Source organism: Delphinus delphis, chromosome 16 (assembly GCF_949987515.2).
Source record: "Delphinus delphis chromosome 16, mDelDel1.2, whole genome shotgun sequence".
NCBI classification, from domain to species: domain Eukaryota; kingdom Metazoa; phylum Chordata; class Mammalia; order Artiodactyla; family Delphinidae; genus Delphinus; species Delphinus delphis.
The window spans coordinates 25,923,879-25,936,313 of record NC_082698.1 but is presented as its reverse complement, the minus strand read 5'-3'; the positions used below and the strand labels follow the sequence as shown (position 1 = coordinate 25,936,313).

Below are 12,435 nucleotides of genomic sequence, written 5' to 3'. Positions count from 1 at the left end.
ATGCTGCTGTGAACATTCAGATACAAGTCCTTGTGTGGACATGTCTTCATTTCTCTTGGGTATATACTTAGTGGAATTGCTGGGTCGTATGGTAATTCCATGTTTAGTATTTCATGGAATCACCAAATTGTTTTCCAAAGCAGTTCCACTGTTTTACATCTCTACCACTATTGCACAACGGTTCCAGTTTTTCCGCATCCTCACCAATACCTGTTATTTTCTGGGGTTTTTTGTTTGTTTTATTTTTTTTATTTTTATAATGGCCATCCTAATGGATGTAAAGTGGTTATTTCATTGTGGTTTTCATTTGCATTTCTTTTCACTTTCTTGTAGCACAACAGGTTTTGATTTTAATGAAGTCCAGTTTATCTATTCTTTGTTTGCTTGTGCTTTTGGTATCTATCTAGGAACATTGCCTAATCCAAGGTCAGAAGATTTACTCTTATGTTACTTCTAAGAGTTTTAACTATTAGAGTTAGGCCTGTGATCCATTTTGAATTAAGTTCTATTTATGGTTTGAAGAAGGGATCCAACTTGATTCTTTTTTTAAAATTTATTTTTATTGATATTATTTATTTTTGGATGCATTAGGTCTTTGTTGCTGTGGGCGGCCTTTCTCTAGTTGTGGCGAACGGGGGCTACTCTTCGTTGCGGTGCTTGTGCTTCTCATTGCAGTGGCTTCTCTTGTTGCAGAGCATGGGCTCTAGGAGTGCGGGCTTCAGTAGTTGTGGCACACGGGCTCAGTAGTTGTGGCTCACGAGCTCTGGAGCACAGGCTCAGTAGCTGTGGCACACGGGCTTAGCTGCTCCGCGGCATGTGGGATCTTCCCAGACCAGGGCTTGAACCCATGTCCCCCACACTGGCAGGTGGATTCTTTTTTTTTTTTAACATCTTTATTGGAGTATAATTGCTTTACAATGGTGTGTTAGTTTCTGCTTTATAACAAAGTGAATCAGTTTGGCAGGTGGATTCTTAACCACTGTGCCACCAGGGAAGCCCTGGCAGGCGGATTCTTAACCACTGCATCACCAGGGAAGTCCCTGGAATTATTTTATAAATTTTATCTTCAAATTGTTCTTGCTAGTGTATAGAAATACAAGTGACTTTTGTATATTATTCTTGTACCCTGCAATCTTGCTGAACTTGTTTTTTCTGATAGTTTTTAAGTAGATTCCTTAGGGTTTTCAATGTATAAGATCATGCCATCTTTAATAGAGATAGTTTTATTTCCTTATCAGTCTATCCAGATTTTTATTTCTCTTTCTTGCCTTATTGCCTTGGTTAGAACCTCTAACACTACATTGAATAGAAGTGGTGAGAGGCAGCAACTCTGTCTTGTTCTTGATCTTAGAGGAAAATCATTCAGTCTTTCACCACCAAGTATGATGTTAGCTGTACGTTTTTTGTAGATACACTTTAACAGGTTGAGGAAGTTCCCATCTATTCCTAGTTTGAGTGTTTTTGTCATTAAAATGTATCGGATTTTGGGACTTCCCTGCTGGCACAGTGGTTAAGAATCCACCTGCCAATGCAGGGGACACGGGTTCAAGCCCTGGTCCAGGAGGATCCCATGTGCTGCAGAGCAAGTAAGCCCGTGCGCCACAACTACTGAGCCTGTGCTCTAGACCCCGCAAGCCGCAACTACTGAGCCCACACACCACAACTACTGAAGCCTGTGTGCCTAGAGCCCATGCTCCAAAACAAGAGAAGCCACCGCAATGAGAAGCCCGTGCACCGCAACGAAGAGTAGCCCCCGCTCGCCACAACTAGAGAGAAAGCCCCACACAGCAACGAAGACCCAACACAGCCCAAACTAACTAAATACATAAATAAATTCATTAAAAAAAAAAGTATTGGATTTTGGTAAATGCTTTTTCTGTGTCTATCGAGATGATCATGTGATTTTAAAAAAATCTCTCTTCTATTGATATAGTATGTAACAATTGATTTTCTTATGTTAAACCAAACTTGCATTTCTGGGATAAATCTCACTTGGTCATTGTGTATAACCCTTTTTATATGTGGCTGTATTCAGTCTGCTGGTATTTTTGTTGGAGATTTTTGTGTCTATGCATAAGTGATATTGATCCATGGCTTTCTTTTCTTGCAGTGCCTTTGTCTGGTTTTGGTATCAGGGCTTCATAGAATGAATTAGTGTTAGCTATTCTTTTAATTTTTGCAAAAGTTTATGAAGAATTGGTATTAATTCTTCTCTAAATGTTTGGTAGAATTTACAGTGAAGCCATTGGGCCTAGACTTTTTATTGTGGGGGAAGCTTTTAATTACTAATTCAGTCTTTTTACTTGTTGTATTGTTTTCTTACTTGCAGATCATGCATGCTGCTTGTAGACACACACTACTGTAAAAGGAGAGAAAATCTGGGAGGAGTGGGCCAAGCAGAAATTGGGAAATTTGGGGGTTTATGATTGGCTCTGCCTGGAGCTGTGCCTTACTTTAAATATTGATAAAAAGTCAAGAGATCTCAACAGTTGAAATTCCCAGATCATAAGTAATAGACCAGGGACCTCCCTGGTGGTCCAGTGGTTAAGAATCCACCTTCCAATGCAGGGGACGTGGGTTCAATCCCTGGTTGGGGAATTAAGATCCCACTTGCTGCGGGACAACTAAGCCCATGTGCTGCAACTACTGAGCCCGTGCGCCACAACTAGAGAGCCCGTGTGTGCCGCAGCTAGAGAGCCTGTGCACTGCAACGAAGAGCCTGCACGCCACAATGAAAGACCCCGCATACCACAATGAAGATCCCATGTGCTGCAACTAAGACCCAATGCAGCCAAATAAATAAATAAATAAACAAACAAATAAATAAATAAAATAAGTGACAGACGACAATGAACTACTATACAGCTATATGAAAGATGAAGTAGTTGGCTATTTCAGGATGAAAAATACAAACTTACTTCATGATTATTAAAAAAAAAAGATTGAGGTAGTTACAGTATACAAAACTATAATAACCAAAACAGTATGGTATTGACATTAAAAACAGACATATAGGACTTCCCTGGTGGTACAGTGGTTAAGAATCTGCCTGTCAATGCAGGGAACACGGGTTCGAGCCCTGCTCTGGGAAGATCCCACATGCCACGGAGCAACTAAGCCCGTGCACCGCAACTAAGCCCGTGCACCACAACTACTGAGCCTGTGCCCTACAGGCTGCGAGCCACAACTACTGAGCCTGCGTGCCACAACTACTGATGCCCGTGTACTTAGAGCCCATGCTCTGCAACAAGAGAAACCACCACAATGAGAAGCCTGCACACTGCAACGAAGAGTAGCCCCCACTCACCGCAACTAGAGAAAGCCTGCGCACAGCAATGAAGACCCAACGCAGCCATAAATAAATAAATTTATTTAAAAAGTAAAATAAAATAAATAAAAACAGACATATAGATCCATGGGACAGAATAAATAAACCCAGAAATAAACCCACACGTATGTGGTCAATTAATTTACAACTAAGGAGCCAAGAATATACAATGGGGGAAAGGATAGTCTCTGCAATAAATGGTGTTGGAAGAACTGGACAGCCACATCCGAAAAATTGAAACTGGCCCCTATCTTACACTGTACACAGAACTCTACTCAAAATGGTGTAAAGACTTGAACGTAAGACCTGAAACCATAAAACTCCTAGGAGAAAACATAAGGGGTAAGCTTCTTCACATTGGTCTTGGCAGTGATTTTTTTTTTTGATTTGACCCCAAAAGCAAAGACATCAAAAGCAAAAATAAATAAGTGGGACTACATTAAACTAAGAGCTTCTGCACAGAAGAGGAAACCATTGACAAAATGAAAAGACAACCTATTGAATGGGAGAAAATATTTACAAATCATACAGCTGATAAAGGATTAATGTCGAATATATAAAAATAACTCATACAAAAAAATTAAAAGTCATACAACTCAGTAGCCAAAACAAACTATCTGATTTTAAAATGAGCAGAGGAACTGAATAGACCTTTTTTCAAAGAAGGCATACAAATGGCCAACAGGTACATGAAGATGTGCTCAACATCACTAATCAGGGAAATGCAAGTAAAAACTACAGTGAGATATCACTTCACACCTGTTAGAACAGCTGTCATCAAAAAGACAAAAGATAATAAGTGTTGGTGGGAGCGTGGAAAAAGGGAACACTTATGTACTGTTGGTGGGAATGTAACTTGGTACAGCCACTTGGAAAATAGTATGGAGGTTCCTCAAAAAATGAAATACAGAAACTACTATGTCATCCAGCAATTCCACTTCTGGGTGTATCTGAGGAAAACAAAAACATTAATTTGAAAAGATACACACACCCCCATGTTCACTTCAGTGTTGTTTACAGTAGCCAAGATATGGAGACAATCTAAGTGTCCATTGATGGATGAATGGATAAAGAAAGTGGTATATATACACAATGGAATACTACTCAGCCATAAAAAAGAATGCAATCTTGCCACTTGGGACATGGATGGGCCTTGAGAATGTTATGCTAAGTGCAATAAGTCAGACAAAGACAGACAATACCATATGATATCAATTATATGTAGAATCTAAAAAATATATAAAACAAATGAACAAAAGAAAACAAAACAAAAACCAAGCTCATAGGTACAGAGCAGACTGGTGGTTGCCAGAGGGGAGAGGAGGTGGGGGAGGGGTAGGTGAAATGGGTAAAGGGGGTTAAGAGGTACAGACTTCCAGTTATAAGTTCTGGGGAGGTAATTATACAGCATGGTGGCCTATGGTCAACAGCACTGTGTTGTATATTTGAAAGCTGCTAAAAGAGTAGATCCTAAAAGTTCTCATCACAAGAAAAAAAATTTGTAACTATGTGAGGTGATGGGCTTATTGTGGTAATAATTTAACAATATATACATATATCAAATCATTATGTTATATACCTTAAACAAAACAGTGTTATATGTCAATTATAAATAATAATTTCCCCTCAATAAAACTGGGGAAAAAAAGGAATGAGGTAACTCTTTATGTGTTGATATGAAATGATCTCCAAGATACATAATTTTAAAAGAAATGTGCAAAATGGTGTGAAGTGAAAAAAAAATGGAGAGGACCTATAGATGCTTATAGGCTAGTAAATGCAGAGTACCTGTGGAAGGACACCCAAGGCGTTGTTTTTCCCTTGTGGCTGTGATACCTTAAACATCTTTCTTTAAAGCAGCGGGCCTCTGTGAAGGGCAACAGTGAGACTACAGGGTGGCCATATTTGCACATTTCTCTTGGGCAGTCTGGGTCCAATGCCTGTATCCTCATGGGAACAGCTGCCCCTCCAGGCTGCACATCTAGGCCGAGGCGTGTGAGGCAAAGTCAGACCTCCATCTAATGAGGAACTATTCCCTGAATCTGTCTACCTGTGAGAAACTGGTGACAGATCTCAAAAGCCCTCCAAGGAAGGAAGTTCCTGTTTGAACACTGTTTCAGCCGCACAGAAATCCTGGTATGTTTTTCCAAGGTGAAGGGTTTTATTGCCCTCCAGCCTTCCTGTGGGCTTCTGGCCCAGATGGTCACACAGTAAAGAACTTTATTCTTTCTTGGCAGACCCGATTGTGGCTGCCCCCTGCCTCCCGAATGAGTGAAGGTGCTGGGGAAGCAAAGATGCCAGAAGTCTTTGGACTTGTCAGGCCAAGCACGCAGCCACACTGGTAGCCCGTCATCTTCCACTGAAGGCTGGCAGAATTGGCGAGCAGGAACGTGTTTGGTTTGGGGGCAGTAGCCATACTCTTTGCTCCCATCCAAGTGAATGCGTCCCCTCCTTCACAGGGGCCACCTTGGAAGGCTGGGGAGCCTCCCAGCCAGGGCTTCTGAGACCCCGGGTCGGGCTCCAGGCCTGGCTGCAGGGCCTCGGTCGCTGAGGACCCTCACGTCTGTCCACAGAGAACACCTTCTGCAGCGGGGACCACGTGTCTTGGCATAGCCCTTTGGATAACAGTGAGTCGAGAATTCAGCACATGTTGCTGACAGAGGACCCGCAGATGCAGCCCGTGCAGACACCGTTTGGGGTGGTTACCTTCCTCCAGGTGAGGCACAGGTTGGACTTGGGCTTGAGCCTTTCCTGGTAGGACAGGAGGGCTTGGGTGGGGCAGTGAGGGAACAGAGATTTCCGGTGGTCTCCTTCCACTTTCTAGTCCCTCTGATGGTTTGTTGGGTAGATTCGGATGGCCTGATTTAACCTGCTGAGATGGGGTAAGGGGGCAGGGGCAGGGGCCATTTGGGTAGGAAAGGATGGCTGTACTGAGTGGATAGCAGGGAGGGTATTTCTGTGAACTCGTAAGACCCAGATAGCCACAGGCACAGGACCTCCCAGCAGGCAGCTTTGGACTGGACTTTCCTTTACCCGGAAGGGACGACGTGCACCTACCCCAGCTGCTTGTGATCATGGTGGGGTCTGTGTGGAAGTTCAGTTGTTTCCTTTGAGATTTACTCAAAGGCTCAGCCCCTGATAAGGAAGGGAGCTTCTCTGTGAGCTGCTGGTGCCCTTTGGTCATCGTGCTAAGCTTAAAGCGTCTCAAAATCTCCTCTGTTTACAACCCCCATGATCCTAGACTGGGCAGGAGCATCTCCCTGCTTCCAGAGACATGGGCTGGGGACCCATCCTGAGTTGGCAGGGCCCTGATTTTCTCTTCTGCAGTCTAGGGCTAGGCTTTGTGTCGCCCAGACCCCTGAGCCATCACAGCAGGGCAAGGGTCAGACCTCAGTGCCCTGTGTGTGGACCCATCCATCTGCTAGCCAGGCCACTGTTCCCTCCTAAGGGAACCATCCCACTTTGGACACATCAGCCCCTGAGCACAGATCCTGCCTGTGGTCCCCCAACTTTGGTGATACTAAGAGAGCCTGGGTAGTTGACCTTCCGGGTGGGTTGGAGGAATGGCCATTAACGCACAATGGCATCTTTGTCCCGGGGTCTCAGATTGTTGGCGTCTGCACCGAGGAGCTCCACGCAGCCCAGCAGTGGAATGGGCAGGGCATCCTGGAGCTGCTGCGGACAGTACCCATGTGAGTACATCCCTGCACTATGAGATGGGGGCGGGGTCCCTGGGCCTGGGCTTGGGAACCCCTCCTTCTCTCCACATGTGGGTGCCCCCTTACATTGCTGCTCAGGCTCTGGGTTTTCAGACTGGGGCTTCCTGATCACTCTCCCTGACTGTCTCTGGCCACTAACTGATCCCCTGTGTTCTGGGCTGGGGGCAGCAAACAGGGCAGGATGTAGACCCAGCCCATCAGCCCCAGACCCTCAGTTACCATCCTGTCCCCTTTCCTTGTCCACAGCGCTGGCGGCCCCTGGCTGATAACTGACATGAGGAGGGGAGAGACCATATTTGAGATCGATCCACACCTGCAAGTATGTCTTGAGTGAGGAAAACCTTTCTAGCACACTGTGCCTAGGCTTCTTCCAAATAACACTGGCTTTCATCCTGGGAAAACGGAGGAGCTTTATTTGTGAGTGAGTAGAAATATGGCATGATTTGGAATTTGTCCTCTGAATTCTGCAGAGCACATAAGGGAGCAGAGATTTCAGGCCAGGAAAACTTGTCTTAGACATATGTTTTTTTGCATTTTAAAAGGATTGATTTTATTGAATGCAAATTATACATCAATAAACCTGACCAGAAAATCCGATCACTAGCAAGGAAAGAAAATCAGTATAGTGGATATTTCTTGCCCAGTACTCATCCTGCCATGTTCCCCTTCTTAGAAGAACACAGAGTTTCTTTCAGGAAGTCATCCCACTGCCACCGCCACCCTGTAACAGTAGGACAGGTGATAGTGACTCCACAGCCCAGCTGCAGGGAGGAGCGCTGATTGGTCTAATGATCCCATCCCCCTTTTAGATACATTTTTCATCTTGGGTAGTCGGATACCGAGCTCCTCCCCTGGCTAGGTTGGCATCCCTTCATATATAAAAGGAAGTCTCTATACACACAGGCCTGCAGTTCTCACTCACTGTGGCCCACCTGTACAGAGTGTCAGTGTTGTCTTTGGGTTTTTTAGAAGCAGCACTCTGTATGAAGGTGAATTTTGAAAGCCACGTAGAGCATAACTTCCTTTCTTATTGGCAGCTCCTGAAGCAGGAACCGCAGACAGCTAATAATGTGCCTGACATGTGCCTGCCTCCTTCTCCTTTGCCCCTGCCCATTGCGGGTCATTGCCATCTCTGAACATTTTATGCCTCTGCAAAAATCTGGTAGGCCACAGGCTGCTGCCAGGAGTTATATGTCCTTTAGGAAGGGTAGGAGGTGGCCAGGAGAGGTAGCAGGCGGACATGTAGCCAGCAGTTCCTGGGCTGTTTACTGCAGACCTGGGAGTTCTTGGGCAGAAGCCCTACTCATTCACAGATGATGCTCCTCTGTTTTCCTAGTGCCTTGAACACTGCAGCTTTCCAGTTGCTGCCAGGATATCCTCTGTTATCTGTACTTTAAACTTGGTTTCTTTGTAGCTTCTGCTTATGCAAGAACCAGGAACCACAAAGGCTATGTTTCCCTAAGCCCTTGTTCTGCAGCCACACTGGGATCCAGCACGGGGCACCATGGGCTGTTGTTTGGCCCCTGTCCTAGGTGCCAAGTGCTAAGAAAGCACCTGATCCTTTAAGCTACTAGGGTAAGCAGCCCATCCTTTCTCTGTGTGCTGAGAACAGTTCTCCTCCCTAGTCTTCAGGCGCCCCTGAGGCCAGCCAGCAGGACCCAGAGCGCCTAGTGTTCTTTAAAAGCAAGCAGGGGGGGCTTCCCTGGTGGCTCAGTGGTTAAGAATCCACCTGCCAATGCAGGGGACACAGGTTCGAGCCCTGGTCCGGGAAGATCCCACATGCTGTGGAGCAGCTAAGCCCGTGCGCCACAACTACTGAGCCTGCACTCTGGAGCCCGTGAGCCACAGCTACTGAAGCCCACATGCCTAGAGCCCGTGCTCCGCAACAAGAGAAGCCACCGCAATGAGAAGCCTACGCACTGCAACGAAGAGTGGCCCCCGCTCGCCGCAACTAGAGAAAGCCTGCACGCACCAACGATGACCCAACACAGCCAAAAATAAATAAATAAATAAATTTATAAAGAGAAGGATTATATTTAAAGAAAAAAAGCAAGCAGGGGCACCTTGGTGAGAAAGTCCAGCTTCCTTTCCTGGGCGCTCTGTGCACCCAGCGGGAGCTCCTGTGTGCTCGCTTGTGTCTCCGGGGCTTGCTTGCAGGCCGTTTGTTTCAGAGCTGCTCCTGGTCCTTTGCTCCAAGCTCCACCACTAGCTAGCTATGTGCGTGGACAAGTCTCTGAACTCCTCTGCGTCTTCACCCTTTCTTGTTTACTCATAAAGTAAGTGGGCTGAGCTTGTTGAGCCAAGAGGTGTCCTGAGCTCCTTGCTTAGGTGAGACGCCTCAGGGTGGCCAGTGGAGAGGGAAAAGCGTAGACTCCACCCCAAGCAAACTAGGGCTCACACGCCCCTGGTTAGAGCACAGAGAGCCACTCCCTGTCATCAGCCTCCCACGCCTCTGCTCAGAATCCCCAGCTTTGCCTAGGCTGCTGGTAGCACTGGAGAGGAGGAGGATGGGATTGATGGGAAGGAGGCATTGGGCCAGGGCCACCTGCTGACTGGTCTCAAAAAATAAGGACCCTCTGTAAGCTTACCTTGTGCTTCCCTGGATGGGCTCCCTGGCCGAGCAGCAGGCCTGTTCAGAGCCTGTGGAGCCACGGGGAGAAAGTTCCCCAGACAGGGAGGAGCAGACTCTTACTGAAGTACTAACTCAGGAGCTCTATTTGGCCTACATGACTGTTTATGAACAAGGTTGCGGGAGCCTCCCAGATGACCTTTCATCCAAAACCCAACATCACAACTTTGTTTTACCAGAAATCCCAGGTGTTTGTGTTTAGCTCTTCCTTGAGGCCATTTGGAGAGTGTTTGGACTCAGAAGTGTCAAGGCCTGTGCGAAGGCAGGGCCTCTGGTGGGGTCTAAAGATGGTCACTGCCCTCCAGGCCCCCGTTTCAGTCTAAGAAATGGAAAAGAATCTCCATCCAGAATTCTTGGCCAAACAAGTCAGCAATGCAGCAAGGGGAAGTCCGGCCCTTCTGCTCTCTGGGGACTCTTCCCTGTGTGACCACACCCTCTGCTGTTGGAAGAGAAAACTGCAGGTATGGAGTTGGAGAAATTGGGCTGAGTCCCCGCCTCTCCCGCCTGTGGCCGGCGTCCACCCTGGCCTCTGGAGCAGCGACCGGGTGATCAGTGAGGAGAGGAAGGACTGTGCCTTTCCTCAGGAGGGTGGTTCCTGGCTCTGCCACATCAGCTCCACGGGCCAGCACAGGGTGGGCAGAGTCGGAGCTCTGAAGCGGGTAATGACAGTCACTTTACTGGAAGGCTGATGGGAGAGGAGACGCTTCCCTTGGGATTTTCATTCTTCCCGGCTCCCCTAATTCCTGGTTCCCCTGGAGGAGACCCGTGGCTGGCAGAGACCGCCATGCGTTAGTAACCAGGGCAGAATAAGGTCAGAGACCCTGCTCTTCCGGCCCCTGCCCCGTGCTCAGCTCTTACCAGGGCTCAGTAAACGTGGGAAAGGTGGTGGTGACCTTGGGCCACCGGTTCGCTGAAGGAACTCCGGCTCTTTGACTCTTTCCAAGCAGGAGAGAGTTGACAAAGGCATTGAGACGGACGGGTCCAACCTGAGCGGTGTCAGCGCCAAGTGTGCCTGGGATGACCTGAGCCGGCCCCCCGAGGACGACGAGGACAGCCGGAGCATTTGCATCGGTACTCAGCCCCGGCGGCTCTCTGGCAAAGGTGGGAGCCGTCGCCTTCCCTTTCCCCAGGCCGGGTTTCAGTATTTCCTGGCAGGATTTAAACAGCAAGTGAGGTCTTCAGCAGGGTGGAATGAAGGGAGCTTTACTGACCCGTTTCTCCTGTGTTTCCTGTGTGTATTTCAGATCGCACTTCCAGCAGTGACCATTGTGTTTTAGATTTGCCCCTTGCTATCTGAGGTCAGGGAGGTGAGTGGAAGCCCTAGAACAGTTACAGGAAACAGCCATAGTCCACCCAAACGCAAGAGAACAAGCATCGGCCACCCACAGAATTGACACAGGGCCCAGCTCTAGCCTGAAAGTCATGCCAGACCTGAGGATCACTCTGGCCTTGGGCCCTCCCAGGCCTCAGACAAGAGAGGCCTGAGTGTGAGGCCAGTTTGCACACTTCCCCACCCCACTCTCTTGCAGAGATAACGTAAGGGGCGTAGGCAGGGCACCCTTACCTGCTGCATTTTGTCGGGGGGCCTTGGGGAAGGAGGATATGGCTCCCCTGTTGGAAGCTTACCATGCTGGTCTTGGTTAGCGAAACAGTTGTGGTTTTTAAGAAAGGGCATCCCTAACTAACTCCAAAAGAAAAGCGGCCATTTACACAGACGTGATTACAGCTGCTTTTTCTACTTCCTTTTTCAATTCTTCTACCTTTTCTTAACTTTTGAAGAGTAAGATACCTAGAATCCTGAATAAAATACCAGCGCATGTGACCGCACTTATAAAAGGTTTTCTTTCCATAAAAAACAACTTAAACCCCTAGTGCAAATATCTGACCCCTTTCTTTCCTTCCTGCTTATTCTAATGACGTGCCAAGCCCTGGGGAGATTCTGAGAGAGTGTACAGTTATTAGAATCATTCAGTTGCTTTTGACAAAAGAGCTAATTTAAGGAGGGATTCGCAGTTTTGTCCAAAATTTCAACCATCATTGGCTATTTTTAAAAAAATTATAAAAGTAAGATCCATGCCACTATAACAAGCCAAACACTAGAAAAGTGAATAATCACTTCTATCCTCAAAGCCCACCCTTTAACCAACAAACGTTAATTTGCTTTTTTGTGTGTGTTTGCAGTTTGCAGAAGTAAATCTTATGAAAATCTCAATATAGGGGACCAGACTAGTAAGCTTCACCCCAAAGACCAGAAAAGCGCCTTGCAAAGAAATAATTCAACCAGGGGACTCCTTTGTCACCTCCTGGCCCTTGGCAGACCCGTGGAGAGGCAGGGTTCCCTGGGGTAGTACCAAGGTGGGGAGATGACTCAGTATCCCACTGACCCGGCCCAAGGGGAAGGGGTGGCAGGGCCAGATACCAGCTGACCACCCAGAAGCCAGGAACTTGTGTAAGGGATGCCTGCTCATTCACGGCAGAGCACTCGCAGCCCTTACTGGCATCCATCAAGTGGGTAGAATCCCTGGGTGGTCTTGGGCAATGGCTGTCTTGTGAGTCACTGTCTGGAGCCATGTTAGGGGTAAGCCTAGGGCCTGTGACACAGGATGGGAAAGGACAGTGGAGGAGAGCCCTGCCTTGGAGAGTGCCCTTCTGCAGTCCAGAGGCCATTCCTTGTCTTCCTCAAGAATGGTGCTCTTCAGACCAGATGTTTCCAGAGCACACGATGCCTCGTCTGCTCTGTGTCCTCATGCTGCACTCAG

At 47.3% G+C, this 12,435-nt stretch overlaps 1 protein-coding gene across 3 annotated transcripts in view; it reads left to right on the top strand.

The window, feature by feature from the left end:
* Positions 1-12,435, top strand: part of SUFU (SUFU negative regulator of hedgehog signaling) — a 108,100-nt gene that overhangs the window by 66,916 nt on the left and 28,749 nt on the right. For 2 of the 3 annotated variants that reach the window (XM_060034170.1, XM_060034169.1), the window contains exons 4-7: positions 5,902-6,044; positions 6,935-7,020; positions 7,294-7,366; positions 10,621-10,777. In XM_060034170.1, the coding sequence (XP_059890153.1) occupies positions 5,902-6,044; positions 6,935-7,020; positions 7,294-7,366; positions 10,621-10,777 (459 nt within the window). The remainder of the gene's footprint in view (positions 1-5,901; positions 6,045-6,934; positions 7,021-7,293; positions 7,367-10,620; positions 10,778-12,435) is intronic. The other variant, XM_060034171.1, reaches the window with a different exon arrangement.